Source organism: Saccostrea cucullata, unplaced genomic scaffold, assembly GCF_032062105.1.
Source record: "Saccostrea cucullata isolate Sc308-1 unplaced genomic scaffold, CSIRO_AGI_Scuc_v1 ctg1332, whole genome shotgun sequence".
NCBI lineage: Eukaryota > Metazoa > Mollusca > Bivalvia > Ostreida > Ostreidae > Saccostrea > Saccostrea cuccullata.
The window spans coordinates 51,978-66,926 of record NW_026921905.1 but is presented as its reverse complement, the minus strand read 5'-3'; the positions used below and the strand labels follow the sequence as shown (position 1 = coordinate 66,926).

The 14,949-nt window shown below is 32.3% G+C and overlaps 1 protein-coding gene across 8 annotated transcripts in view; it reads right to left on the bottom strand.

The window, feature by feature from the left end:
• LOC134260886 (caspase recruitment domain-containing protein 11-like) overlaps nucleotides 1-14,949 on the bottom strand; it is a 40,189-nt gene that overhangs the window by 24,477 nt on the left and 763 nt on the right. For 5 of the 8 annotated variants that reach the window (XM_062743415.1, XM_062743413.1, XM_062743411.1 and 2 more), the window contains exons 2-11: nucleotides 13,816-13,943; nucleotides 13,233-13,313; nucleotides 12,163-12,343; nucleotides 11,819-11,947; nucleotides 9,164-9,330; nucleotides 8,556-8,670; nucleotides 5,676-5,813; nucleotides 5,275-5,333; nucleotides 1,987-2,136; nucleotides 1,747-1,872 (exon numbers count right to left, since the gene is read on the bottom strand). In XM_062743415.1, the coding sequence (XP_062599399.1) occupies nucleotides 1,747-1,872; nucleotides 1,987-2,136; nucleotides 5,275-5,333; nucleotides 5,676-5,813; nucleotides 8,556-8,670; nucleotides 9,164-9,330; nucleotides 11,819-11,947; nucleotides 12,163-12,343 (1,065 nt within the window). In that variant the 5' untranslated portion in view covers nucleotides 13,233-13,313; nucleotides 13,816-13,943. Of the gene's footprint in view, nucleotides 1-1,746; nucleotides 1,873-1,986; nucleotides 2,137-5,274; nucleotides 5,334-5,675; nucleotides 5,814-8,555; nucleotides 8,671-9,046; nucleotides 9,095-9,163; nucleotides 9,331-11,818; nucleotides 11,948-12,162; nucleotides 12,344-13,232; nucleotides 13,314-13,815; nucleotides 13,944-14,949 lie in introns of those variants that run through there. The other 3 variants (XM_062743414.1, XM_062743412.1, XM_062743418.1) reach the window with 3 other exon arrangements.

The following is a 14,949-nucleotide window of genomic DNA, read 5'->3' as shown; positions in this document are numbered from 1 at the left end:
TTTATCATCCAGCAGAAATATAGAGGGCAATCGATCATCCAGCTACAATATAGAGGGCAAATTATAAACCAGCAACAATATAGAGGGCAATCTATCATCCAGCTACAATATAAAGGGCAAATTATCATTCAGTTACAATATAGAGGGCAATTTTTCATCCAACAACAATATAGAGAGTAATTTATCATCCAGCTACAATATGGAGGGCAATTTATCATCCAGCAACAATATGGAGGGCAATCTTTCATCCAGCTAAAAAGTAGAAGGCAATTTATCATCCAGCAGAAATATAGAGGGCAATTTATCATCCAGACACAATATATAGGGCATTTATCATCCAAAAGAAATATAGGGGGCAATCTATTGTCCAGTTACAATATAGAGGGCAAATTATCATCCAGATACAATATACAAGGGTTGATCCAAAAGTTCGTGGAATTTCTTCATATTTTATTTATTATTCAGTGGAATTGGTTGAAAATTACAAATGAAAATATAGACACTTGATGAATATTTTAAATTAAAAAACATTTTAAATATCATATTAACTTTATGGCAGTTGCCATAGAAACGGTTGTTTGGAAATATTACCGCGTTTATTATCATTTAAATTCTGAATTCGTGAAATAAGAATTAAACGGCCCTATGTGGTATATAACACGAAAATTATGTCATTATTACGATTGCTTGATATTTTATAAACCTTTGTGTGAGAGTTTAACTGATTTAACTGGATATTTAGTTTATAAGTTGATGATTTATTGCTCATCTTTAAGTTGTTAGATAACGTCAAATTTCGGTCAAGTCACACGTTTTGTGAAAATCCCGGGATCACTCTATCTTAAACGCGTATATTATTGACATAGGCTTGGGAAAAATGCATTTAGTTACTGGTTTTATAGTGGCATAAGAAAATTAAGAAAAATAGAACTTCCATGGACGTTGATAAAAGGTGTGGTCGCTTTTTAGATTCTCTGTTTAAGTACGGACAAATTAAAAGCGTTAATGGACGTTGTCGGCTGCCGTACTGTTCTTGACATTGCTCATGTTGCTACTGAATTTGGAACATCATATGGAAAGATGGGTAGTATTTTGAAATATGAGTAAAAAATTAAGTTGGTGCGATACTCGATCCAGAAAAAAAAAACGGAAAAAAGGCAGCTTTTTGTAGAATTGCGTATTCGAATTGGACATTAGGATGAGATGCTTCTATAACGTGACGTGACATATCTAACGACGTAACGTCGAAGTCTCTTCCGGGTTTCACAGCTATCCTATCCTAATTGGTAATTGGAAAGTAGTGAAATTTTCCAATCTTGTTGCATTATGATTATATTATGATTATACCTGTTGTATGCTTTCATCAAATCACGATAAAATTTTGTAAAGAAATTCCACGAACTTTTGGATCAACCCTCGTAGAGGGCAATTTATCATCCAGAAGAAATATAGAGGGCAATCTATTGTCCAGCTACAATATAGATGGCAATTTATAAACCAGCTAAAACAGGCAAATTTTTATTCAGCTTACTCAGGGCAAACTAGATATAACAGGGATGGTTATAATCCAGCCAAAACTGGGAAGTTACCATATAGCTAAAAATGGGCAAGTTATTGTTTGGATAAAATAGGACAAGTTTCATCCAGCTTAAACAAAAAGGGCAAACTTTTATGAAGCTTAAAAACAAAGGCAGCTTTAATCATCCAACTTACACCTATTCCTAAGTCGGTCTACTTCTTTCTTACCCTCTTTTTCTCTTCTCCCAATCTTTCTATCTCCTTGAAGTACCCATCTATTCTCTTCCTTTTTTCATCTAACCATTTGTCTTTTGTTTCCACCTCCTTGCTCAACTTTTCACAGTATACCTTTGTCTGAAAAAAAATGTTATTAATGACTTTTTAGTCAAATTCCCAAAATCTCTGTAGAGAAACCCAAAATCAAGCAAGATTCCCTCAAAGTCAGGAATAAGAATGTTAGCAGTGAACCTTCCTGAGCTGTGATTGAGCGTAATCCATCTCGTCTGTGACGTGAACAAGCTGCTGACTGAGCTCCTCACATTTCTCTTGTTCTTGTTCAAACTTTTCTTTAAGAATAGTAATCTCAATGTCCTGCGCACTCGTCTGACGATCAAATGGCTGAAATGAACAACAGAGGATTGAACTCCTGTGTCTTGGAACATTGATATGCCAATATCATGTCAAAATATGATGGAAGTCCAAACGAATTTTACTTCATGTATTACAATCTCAATATCCTGAATTCTCGGATAAGTTTTCTTTTAATATGCCCATAGAGATTCAGGAATGAGGTATAACTGGTTTCTTATTTTCAAAGATTTTTAACTATATGAAGCTTTTTTCCCTGATTTATTTATCTCTTAAATGAACCGTGTGTCTTAAACTGCCTATTACTTAATAAAAAAGAAAGTACTCAGAGATAAATAAACAACTTAGGCTATCTAAATTTAATTCTCTGGTTCTCAGGACAATTTTCTCCAAAACAGATGCAGGAGGGCGCTATTTTATTTATCGTTTTATTGGCAATAAAGTAGATGAGGGAGGTATTTTTTTAATTCTAATTTTCGAATTTTCTTTAACATAAAGATAATTTTTTTAAATCACAGATACACTTTCCATGTCTGATTAAAAGTTCTGCTTCATCCATTGCTTATCAGCGAGTGAACATCATAGGCAATGTCCTCGAATGTATTTTCAAATGAAGAAGCCAAAATCTGTTCAAAATGGCTACCAGAAGTGATATTTGAATACTAAACTACTAAAAAATTAGGACAGAATTTTTTTTCCAGATTGGTCTCCGCAATACCAACTTTTTATTTTATCAAAAATGCAATAAAATTAGCAATGCCGCTACCTCAAAATGGATGCGCACGGGCCTGAGAACCAGAATTTCAATTTTATGTAGCCTTAAAGACGTACAACACACTGGGGGAGATAACTCTTGCGATTTCAATTGAACGTTTGACGTGACGTCAAAATTAACGTCAGAAATAAAGCGTCAAAACGACGAGTAAAACGATCCCGATGTATATCAATCATGAAAGAAAATTGGGATATGGGGCTTGGCTGTGATTGTGTGTACCATACTCAATAAGTATTTTTTTAATTAACCCGATTAAACTCGTAAAAAGCAAGACATGAAATACCATCCCTTAAAGTTTATTTCATTTCATTTCATATATATAATAAATTGTATTTTTTATCAAAGCGCAGCATTTTTTTTATTCTGAAAATTTTATTTTACATTGCCGAAATTCTCATTATACACAATTGGTTATATAACATTCCGATTAATGATCTTCATTACAATTTGTGCATACACGATATAAATACATGTATTGTTTTTCTTCTTTAATTAAATAAAACAACAATAAATAAACAAAAAACTTTTTACAATGTAAAATCGATGTTGTTCTCAGACCCTTACTGATCAAAGAGGAACAACTCTGAAAATGTAGGAGATGTTTATTTTCCTCCCTTTATTCACGGTTTTCCACAGAATCAGATGTATACATTTACAGCAAGACCTGATAAATCCGAGAATTGAATACTATAGACCTCATATACACAATGTACATATAGAATTGAAAAGAATTGTTCACTTGTACTGAAATTATCTGCATTTATGAATATCCTATTGCAGCAAATCGTAACTTTGACTTTCTGTCAACAATGTCGGTTCGCATTTCCTCGAATCAAAACAAAACGTAGCTTATAAGATTTTAAAAAATATCAATGTGCGATTTGATATAAATTGAAATAGATGAAGAGTTTAATGTTTGATATTTTGAAGTTAATGTGGACGAATACGGAATTTTCATTTTAATTTTAGAAGCGACGACATTGAAAGAAATGCGTACAATATCATGAGGGGTGTATGTACATCTAATGCAAATGTCGATGTATCCCCACGGCCACATACTGTCTCGTTTGAAATAATGACATGAAAGAAACTACAATTATTCCATTTATAACACAGGAGAGTTGAACATACACCATTTTTAATGAATAAAATTAAAGAAATAAAATTAAAAATCAACATATTCAAGTTCAACAAAACTTGAATTCGTATCCAGGTTTCATGTTATATGGAATGCATAACGCATACGTATATGGACTAAACACTAAAATCTTTCAGTAATTTTTTCTTGATACATATAAAAAGAGTAGTCAATATTTATTCTGCATTCATGAATTTAAAAACTAATGCATACCTCCGGGATTCTTGACGAAATACCAGTATATTTGCACTGTGAAAGATGTTTCGTCAAACGCTAATGGTCTGCGACGCAAAAAAGGAAGGGGTGGGGGTGATAGGGGTATTCAAAAATTGCCTAAAAATCTACATTTAAATACGCTTTACATATGAGAACTTTTAAATTTGTAAGTTAATATATTTTTCAAGCAAAAGCAATATTCCAATTTAATTTTTTTAATGTGTATTTGTAGATTCATATAACAAAGTGATCGACCCCCGTCTAAAAGACGCGCGGGAACGTGATTTATTAAGAAGGGGGGAGGGGGTAATTTTCCGCTATTAAATCAAAACTGGTCGTACAAAAATTATACAAAAATTTATGAAGATCATTTTTACTACCAGCTACCTAAAGAACGTTTTTTACCAAAATTAAACGACAGGTTTTTTCACAAAAAAAATTTGAATTTGAAAAATACGCAATTTTCAAGGCTTAGAAAATTCATAGTTTTTCAGTTTAAGGTCTTTAAAAATTGTTTTGATGATATGTATATCAAAAAGATGACTATGTTTTTGTGTTAAATGGTTAAAGGAATAAGCCAATGAAATTTGACATTTATATCTAACCAGGTTTTTTTGAAAATCAAGGTTTAAGTAATTCATTGATTAAAAATTTTCTCTCATTGTAAACAACTAAAGGGTGGTAACTTTCGGAAGTTCCTGTCCAAAAACCACTCGAACGATTTTGTCCAAAATATGCATACATGCAGTAGATTTATTCATGTACTAAATATACAAAAATAACGAATATTAAATGACAGGAATTTTTTGGGGTAGGTGTGTTGTACATCCTTAAGGTTGCAAAGATATTGAGCTTGTCATGTTCAATATGAACCACCAATACTACTTATATCACTGACTCTGTATTAAGCTGAATTCATGTACTGTAAAAATTGAACCCACTAACACAATTGAACTTCAGATCCTCAACCTCCTTGAAGACCATAGATTGAATACCCCTGATGTGGAGATATTTGATTGTTTTTATTTACAGCACTCACCTTGTCTGTGTTCAGTTGGTTCATGGAGTAAGATTTCCTTCTCTCCTCAGCTGATTCTGCTAAAAATAAATAATACATTTACAAACTTCATGAATTAATCAAAAAGTGTTATAAAATAATCCAGTACAGTAAAAAGTAAAGCTAACTGCTTGTCTCACAGGCACCAAACTTAATTGAATTTTGACCCTCTAGTATACAGAATATACACTAAGGGGTCAAAAGTTCAAGCGAGTTTGGTGCCTGTGTTTTTTCCTACAAGAAAATAAAAATCCCTTCCATACAATGTTTACAGGAAAAAGATCACAACTGGCAGGAATTAGCAAAATGTTTCTTACTATTAACATTTTCACAAGCATGGAAATATATATATACACAGAGATGAAATAGACTGAATAACTTACCCTGACGTTGATGAAATTTGGCAGACAGGTTTTCGTTCTGTTTCACAAGTCCATCTCTATCATGTCTCATATCTCGGAGCGAGTCCTTCAGAATATTGATTTCTTTCTGATATTCCAAGGAATTCTCCATGTGCATCACTAAAATTTATATTCCTTATGCATATGTCAATTGTGGTTAATTTCATGTACCCCGATTTTTAATCATAAATTTTAAATGGAACCAGACTTGAGTCTAGATAGATAGATATTTATTTGATATACACGTACTATATATGCCTTGTTACAATTCATTTCTGACAATGTAGAATATAAAAAGTTTGGCACTAAACAAAAGAATTAAAATAAAATATCGGAAATTGAAAGACATGAATATAATTCACATTACATTTGTACACCAAGGATAACCCATGAAAGCCAATGGCTTATTTCCAATGGGGTCCTTAACTTATACATTTAAATTGGATGTTAAATAAAATGAACAGAAAAATATAAATACTATTAAAAGCTAAGATGTGGGATCAAGTTGACAACACAGAGATCCTTAAAAATGAATTGTAGTATGTATATATATCTGATCATAAATCAATACTGATGAAAGATTTTTTGGCTGAATTTGACAATTTTCTTAAGGACGTTCGATCCTGAGATTTTGAGCGTAATTTGGTCAGGTCCTTTATTTATAAAATTCTGCATCATTTTTAAGTTCTAACATTAAATCTGAATTCTACAGTGCAAATTTAACTATATTCAATGAAAAAACAGCGATTAAATTCCATTCAAGTAGAATTAAGATAGGGACTATATTTTGAGGCGGAAGGTTTTTTTGTAGGCGAAAATGATCAGTTTTTCCTTTTTGAACTATAACAGTACTGTTAATTTTGGATTCCTATTTTTCCATCCTGGTTGCACAAAAAGCTGTTTTTGCAGTTAAATGTGTTATGCTGGTTCTGAAATATCTATTAAATTATTTCTTAGGAATTCTATCAACAAAGTGTGACAAATAAAGTAAATATCTTCTGAAAATCCGGGGAAAAATTGAGCCAATTTTAACGTAAAATTGACACTTTTTTAGTAATATCTGAAAATTTACATCATATACCCCCGCTTTTGATGTTCTTTTCTAAATATTCAAGATAAATTTGACCTATTTGCTTAAAATCAGAATAAGTTTAAGACTTTAAAATAATTTTCTTGCTTATTAAATTTTCAATGCCAGAAAAATCACTCTATATTAGTGCAGAAAGGTCAAATAATTGATTATGCGAAGCAATTTAAAACTTTTTCTTAGTCACAATTTTTAAGTGTCTTTTTTTAAACATACTTAGAGTTCATTTTGTTTCATGCTTTAATTGGATAAAAATATTGGAGGGAAAATGTCAAAAATATAATTTTTAATTAAGACACAAATTTCAGTGCAAAAAGGTCATAATAAATGTACTGAAGCGCCATAAGAAGCATTCTGACCCCCATTTTTTGATTTGAATTTTAATTACAGTGGCTGCAACGTTATTGTTGACAAACCAATTGTGTAGAATCGTTCGTGTATCGTGCGTGATCGTTCGTGTAACGTGCGAGATTGTGCGTGCATCAGACGCAATCGTTTGCGGTTTTAAACGTGCACGATCGTGCGTTCAGAAACGTGTAAATTTCGTTTTGTAATTTTTATCAGAATGTTATTTGTTAAACAAGCATTTCCCTTTTTTTATTATTCATTTAAATCCAAATAATTATAAAGTGAATGAAGCGCAATTTACATAATTGAATGCAGAATGAACTAATTATCACTCGTAAACAAGCAATATAGTAAGTCGTACAATATTATGTTCTCGTCAAATAGCGCGATCAATATTGTGATAAACCGTACTTAGATCTTTAATTTTTTTTTTCTCTGATTTTCATTCTTGTTTACTGCTAATTTTGGTCAAGATATTTTTAAAATTGATACATCAAAAATAAATATTTTTACAAATAAATAAACATTTCTTAAATGAATGCTTACATAAATATTTAGTCGACGAATATACATTCAAACGACATGATTTTCGGGGTTTGTTTTTCTGTGTTATCTCTGCAGCTTACTTTTAATTGATTTTTAAATTTCTGCAAATAAAAACATTTAAATAATTGGCATTTTAAGTTCATTTCATAGATTCACAAACATTGAATCAATGGAAATATACGGAAATAATTTGTAATTTAAGTTATTCGATGCTGCCATTTTTTTTCAATCGTACCCCCCCCCCCCTCTTTCTGCATATCATGTGATCCAATTTATTCAAATTATACAGTCCACATACATGTACGTCTTTTGACAGAACAAAAAAAATCTGTTTTCTTAGGTCGGAGAATTATCTAAATAATTACTTAGAATCTATAATATTAAGTCTTAAGTGTATTTAGTTACAGTAATATTCATTTCCGTTTTTTTTTTTTCAAAGTCTAGGAAGTAATATTGATAATTCTTTGAAATCTTAAATCAGTATTAAGCAGTACTTCGTATTGAAAATATTGATTCCTAAATATTTTGAACTATTTTGAGTGAAGAATCATGCGTTTGCGTTAGCAATCATGTAAGATTGTGTAAAGTATAGAATCGTGTGCGTGAAGGATCGTTCGTGTAACAGATTTAATCGTGCGTTAATCGTGCAGAATCGTTCGTGTAACGTGATCGTTCATGTAAGTTGTCAACAATAATGTTGCAGCCACTGTAAGCAATGTATGTAGAAACTAAAAATATACTTGGCAAAAAAAGTTTAAGACTTTAAATATCAGGATCGAACATCGTTAACATGCTGAATAGCTGAGCATGATATATTAATAGTACAGATTTGTTCAGACACATAAGAAGTCTCCTATAATCTTCAGTTTAGTGGTACTCACTAGCTTTGTCTCGAGCTAGGCTCATTTCTCTCATGTAGGTCCCAAGCTCTTGCTCAAGTTCAGTTTTCTCGTTTTGCATACTCTTCAGTTTCTCTTGTAATTCCTGGTTTTCTCTCTGAAATTTGTAATAGCAGATTCATGCTCTAAATTTCTCATATTTCAAATGAAAATTCATTCAACTGTTTTTCAAACATTGAACAATTTCAAGAAAAACAAGTAACAAATGTATAAAAATTACACTATTAACTCTTCTTAAATTAATTGTACTCATAAATAAATATTTTATATTAATTTTTTTTAAGTCTGTAAATTCATAAAATTTTGGGGTATTAAATTTTCTTAGTTTTTGCAGGATGAAAAGACCCATGTCTTATCTCCAGTTCTAAGTTGTTGTTCAGGACAACTGCTGTGTTATTCTAGTTTTGTTGTCTTACCTCCAGTTCTAAGTTGTTGTCCTGGACAACTGTTTTGTTTTATTTTTGTTGTCTTACCTCCAGCTCTAAGTTGTTGTCCTGGACAACTGTTTTGTTTTATTTTTGTTGTCTTACCTCCAGCTCTAAGTTGTTGTCCTGGACAACTGTTGTGTTATTCTAGTTTTGTTGTCTTACCTCCAGCTCTAAGTTGTTGTCCTGCACGAGTTTCATCACTTCCTTCATTTCCTGTATTCGCTGATGTAGGTCTTTGTTGTGTTCGTAATCTATCTTTAATGACTCGGCCAGCTCCGGTAATTTATACAGCCATCCTGCGTACACACTCTCTCTGTGTTTCAAGTAATCTAGAATAACAATAGCTGGTTTAATTCATATAATCAACTTTTAATTATACTTTCATCTAAGGTTTATGGTGATAGATGTGTATAAATTAAAAGGTTTGTTTGCTGAAGATTTGCATGAAACTTAAAGTTTCGCTATTTATACTTTATATAGCCTACCTATTAGGGATGTCAATTTTATTCGGACAGCTTAGTCGAATAGTCAGATGTTTTAGTAAAACGATAGTCGAATAATCGTTTAATTTAAATTAATTTCTCATGTCATTTTCACTGTTTGTCTTTTCACAGACTAGTTTACAGTATTTAACCTATGCTATCACTATTATACAACAGATTTCTGAATTGTAAACATTTACGTAGTACAATAAAAACTGCACATCAATATGTATCAAATGTATTCAATTTCAAAATTAATACATTAGCTGTACATTTTATCTAAATGCAGGATATCAAACACTCGCATTTGTCATTTTTTACATAACGGTAGTACATGTACCCCATACTTGAAACCATTTCTACGTGTCTGTCAATGGTCTTTGACTGGTAAAGCGTGTCTCTTATAAAAACAAAGTGAGAGCGAGAGCTCGTGATAAATTTTAATTATGAAATTTAGTGCAAACAATCAATGATTGTATGAAATTAATATCAGAAAAAGAAAACACGGTTTAATTACGCTCATAATTGACCCAAATTTACATGTATTTACAATTTTGTAATAACTGTTTAATTAATATTCTTTCTGAATACTTGTATCAGGTAAGATCTTAGTTTGACTCTACAAAAGTAAACAATTGCCCTCTCCATTTAAAACAGTAAGAGGTAAACAATTATTAATACTGGTAATCATGTTTGATTTTCTTTCCCACTTTGCTTTTATGGCATTTTTGCGAAGACCTACATGTAACTTTAGGAAAATTTCACTTGAAGACTGTGTATATGTTTAATTTTACATACGAAAATATTGATCTGTGAATAAATGAAATGGGCAAATCTAAGTTTATTGCCTTGAATTTAAGATTACTTTGATGAAACACATTTTTAACGAATAACCGACTAAAGAAATTTTAATCGATAGTCGGTATGATCGAACGATAGTCGAGTACTCGAATATTCGTTGACATCCCTACTATCTATACTTGAATTAATCTTTAAATGTACATGGTCAATGAGATAAAGATTTCTTAAACTTTACAGTAATTTTTAATCAGCTGAATCACTGCACATGTACTTCTTCCATGCGGACATTATTCTGCTTGTGGAATCAAAATTTCTGTTCAATCGGAGGGGAAAAAGTTAAACAGATTCTTGGACTGTCTTTAAATGTTCTTCATGTTTTAAGTATACTCTGACAAATTTCTGCAGAAAAAAATGGAAATTAAATAAATTGTGATAGTGAACATGAATTTATCCCACATGGAAAAATTACATCAGTCTACAGCAATTATGATGAGTGGTTTCTGAAAAAAAAATAATATGTTGTTTCTGAAGACCTACTTTCTAAAAGTGGTCCAATATATTATTTACCTGTGGGTGGCTCCTGACATTATTTACCTGTGGTGGCCCCTGACATCATTTACCTGTGGGTGGTCCTTGACATTATTTACCTGTGGTGGCCCCTGACATCATTTACCTGTGGGTGGTCCTTGACATTATTTACCTGTGGTGGCCCCTGACATCATTAATTTTACCTGTGGGTGGCTCCTGACATTATTTACCTGTGGGTGGCTCCTGACATTATTTACCTGTGGGTAGTCCCTGACATTATTTACCTGTGGTGGTCCCTGACATTATTTACCTGTGGGTGGCTCCTGACATTATTTACCTGTGGGTAGCTCCTGACATTATTTACCTGTGGGTGGCTCCTGACATTATTTACCTGTGGGTGGTCCCTGACATTATTTACCTGTGGTGGTCCCTGACATCATTTACCTGTGGGTGGCTCCTGACATTATTTACCTGTGGGTAGCTCCTGACATTATTTACCTGTGGGTGGCTCCTGACATTATTTACCTGTGGGTGGTCCCTGACATTATTTACCTGTGGTGGTCCCTGACATCATTTACCTGTGCGTGGCTCCTGACATTATTTACCTGTGGGTGGTCCTTGACATTATTTACCTAGGGTGGCTCCTGACATTATTTACCTGTGCGTGGACCCTGACATTATTTACCTGTGGTGGCTTCTGACATTATTTACCTGTGGGTGGTCCCTGACATTATTTACCTGTGGTGGCCCCTGACATTATTTACCTGTGGATGGCTCCTGACATTGTTTACCTGTGGATGGTCCTTGACATTATTTACCTGTGGATGGTCCTTGACATTGTTTACCTGTGGATGGTCCCTGACATTATTTACCTGTGTTTGGCTCCTGACATTATTTACCTGTGGTGGTCCCTGACATTATTTACCTGTGGGTGGCTCCTGACATTATTTACCAGTGGGTGGCCCTTGACATTATTTACCTATGGGTGGCTCCTGACATTATTTACCTGTGGGTGGGTCCCGGGCCTCTTTATTGGTGACATCTTTGTAAACATGAGGATATTCAAATTCTAAAATCTCCAAAAACTTCTTGACACCATTATCTCCTTTTGTTTGCAGAATATCAAGGAAACTTCCTAAAATTAAAGAAATTAATTAAACATGTTCCTCTTCTTCATACAGTCATCTAAATAAGATGTATCTGAAAAAACCCAATTCTATCAAAAATAAAATGTTTTGATGAACATCACATTTGATAAAATATAGAAATGGCAAGATTACTCATATATGCAACACAACAATAAAATTAAATGCATTTCATACATATTAGAGGTTAACACTCTTAGCCTACCGGCCTGTTGTCGTCGCGTCGTCTTGCTCTCGATCTCCTGTGTATCGTCCATCGTAAGAACCTTAAACTGTCGGAGTTTGTCGAAGAAGACGCGGGCGTTGATGTAATTGACGATGTTATAACGCTTCCTTTCTATCAGTTCCTCAAAGATGTCCCTCTCCTCATCAGACACGTCTCCCATCTACAACAGAAAAAATTAAATGTTGGGAATATTCCGCAAAAATACAGTTTGGTTAATGGTTACATTTGTGGACAATAACTTCATCCTACACTACATGTACAATAACTAGTAAAATTTTTTGTTTATTATTATGGTCAGGATCACAAAAACAATTTTTAAAAATGCACATAATTTAAATAGCAGTAAGATATTTTGAAACACATGTATACTCAAACTCCTTGTATCATGGAAATTATAGATAACCGATGCAAGTCAAGTTTCAGGTGATGCTATATTATGAACAGTTCAACTTGTGAATCACTTAGTTTCTAGGAAGTTTATTTAAATCCACCAACCAGGTGACAATGATGAGAGCTATTCTGACTTTACCTTGAAATTCTAGTCAATAATACTGATGTTTTCCTTAATTTTTTGTTCCACTGAATAAATACAGGAATTAAACACTTCCTTTTACTTGGCTCAAATAACACTGACACTCCTAAATTCTCTAAATGTTCAAATATAATGTATTTGAAGAGGAAAAGGGAAAAAATGCATTTAAAATTCTGCGACTCAGCATTTAATTAATCTGTGTTTGACTGTTCATTATATCCAAATAATTAAGTTAACTACCAATCAGGATGCAGAGCTTTCAATAAGGGGTAATGGGAGGAGATGTTCCAACATTTCAGTGATCAGAACTTGGTGCTTCAGATTTCATTCATTCGTTAAATTAATAAAATAATTCTAAAGCAGTCTTTTTAAATGAATATGCACTCTTCAATTATACATCTCTTAATTTTTTTAACATTTTCTAAAAACAACCAATGACTCTTAAAGAAAAATGAATTACAGTTCTGTAATAAATTTTGATTTTTTTTTGTCCTCCTGAAGCATGTGATGTACATACCTTTCTTTTTTTAATTTCCAATCCAAATCAATTTCAATCAGGTTGATGAAAATATTTTCTGATCATCGTGGCTAAACCATACTGAAACAAAACCATACATTTTTTGATGCACAAACCTAATCTCCAACAATAAATTATTTAATAAAAAATAAACTGGCTATTGGTAACCAAATAAATTGTCCTTTGAGATGCTTGATAGATCATTCATAGATTTCAGTTTGTGAAGGGCAGTAATTCTTGCAGACTTAAAGTACTAATCTTAAGTTCTCCCATTATTTACCTTAAGAACTTACGGTATAAAATTACATGACTTTTTATCAATTCTTGGAAGGAATGTACATTTATTTGACAAGTAAGATTCCCTAATATTATGTATCTGAATTTAAACTGACAAAAAGATGTCACTACATTTTCTCATTAACTCATATAAGCATGAATATGATTATCCCTACCATATGTCATAGTACTGTATTATACCATTCTATAGAGCAAATTGTTTTGACATCAAAACTATCGTCCAAACTGTTACATTTCAAAATGACAGTTGAACATGTTATTAATGGCATAATTTGCAGTAACTCACCAGATAAATTATACATCTGTATTTGATGCGCTGGGATTTGCTATACATGTATATTGAAACTACATACTGAACCTGGTCAAACTGTGTTGAGGGTTTATCCTGAGACACAGATTATTCTAACTAATATACTGTAAATGTACTATATTTGATGTGTACTATATTTGACGGAAAATCATTTTCAACAGTTTAGTGTAGCTGAACTAGCAATGTCTGAATATGCTTGATATAAATGTATGATATGCAAGAAATATAGTGATGTACTTGATTAAATGGACTCTGCTTTCTACCAGAATCGCTAAATAGAAAACACCATAAAATGTAATAGATTTACAGTAATAAATGTATATACAAACATCACTGCAGATCATTTATAAATATAGTACATACACAATCATATTGTTTATTGTTAGAAGTGTAAACATTATAACAGTGCTTTGTTTCATCAGAGTCCTGCTTAGGTCACTGATAGTTCAATGAAGTCTCTCTAGCTTTTTTTATGATACTACATGTATTACAATATGGAGACTGCAAGTTCTTGATAATTTATGTACCAGGAAAAAGTCAGAACTGGCTCTATTACAAAAACTGGATATTTTGCCGTCTCCAACCGGATTTGATTTTTGATACTTGCAAACCGAACAAAATGCCGAAATCAGTATTTTATTATAAGCACAATGCTTTTAGTCCTCAGAAAATATTCATTTCGTTCCAGGACTTGCAAGATTTTAAAATGCACGAAATGAAGAAAAAACTCAACAGTTTGATAAATGTTTTCATTGGATTGTATATTTTATAAATGAAACTTTAAAATTATATTGGTAAGTACTACAAGTATTGTACTATTGATAACTTCTGAGTTTGACATTTAATTTGGTTTGCAAGTATGTAAAATCAACCTGGGAATGCCGCATCTGGTTGGAGGTGGCGAATTTCTAGTTTTCCAAATGGCACCAGTTCTGACATTTTCCTGGCACATAAAACATCAAAATTATAAAAAAAAAAAAAAAAAAAAAAAGGCCTGGAAAACATCAGATATAGACAAATTTCACATTCCTAGGAGTTATCTCCTGTTGTCGGCGTAACGCTCATTTCTCCCACTTTGCCCTTTGTAATTTACTTGTTTATATTTTTAAT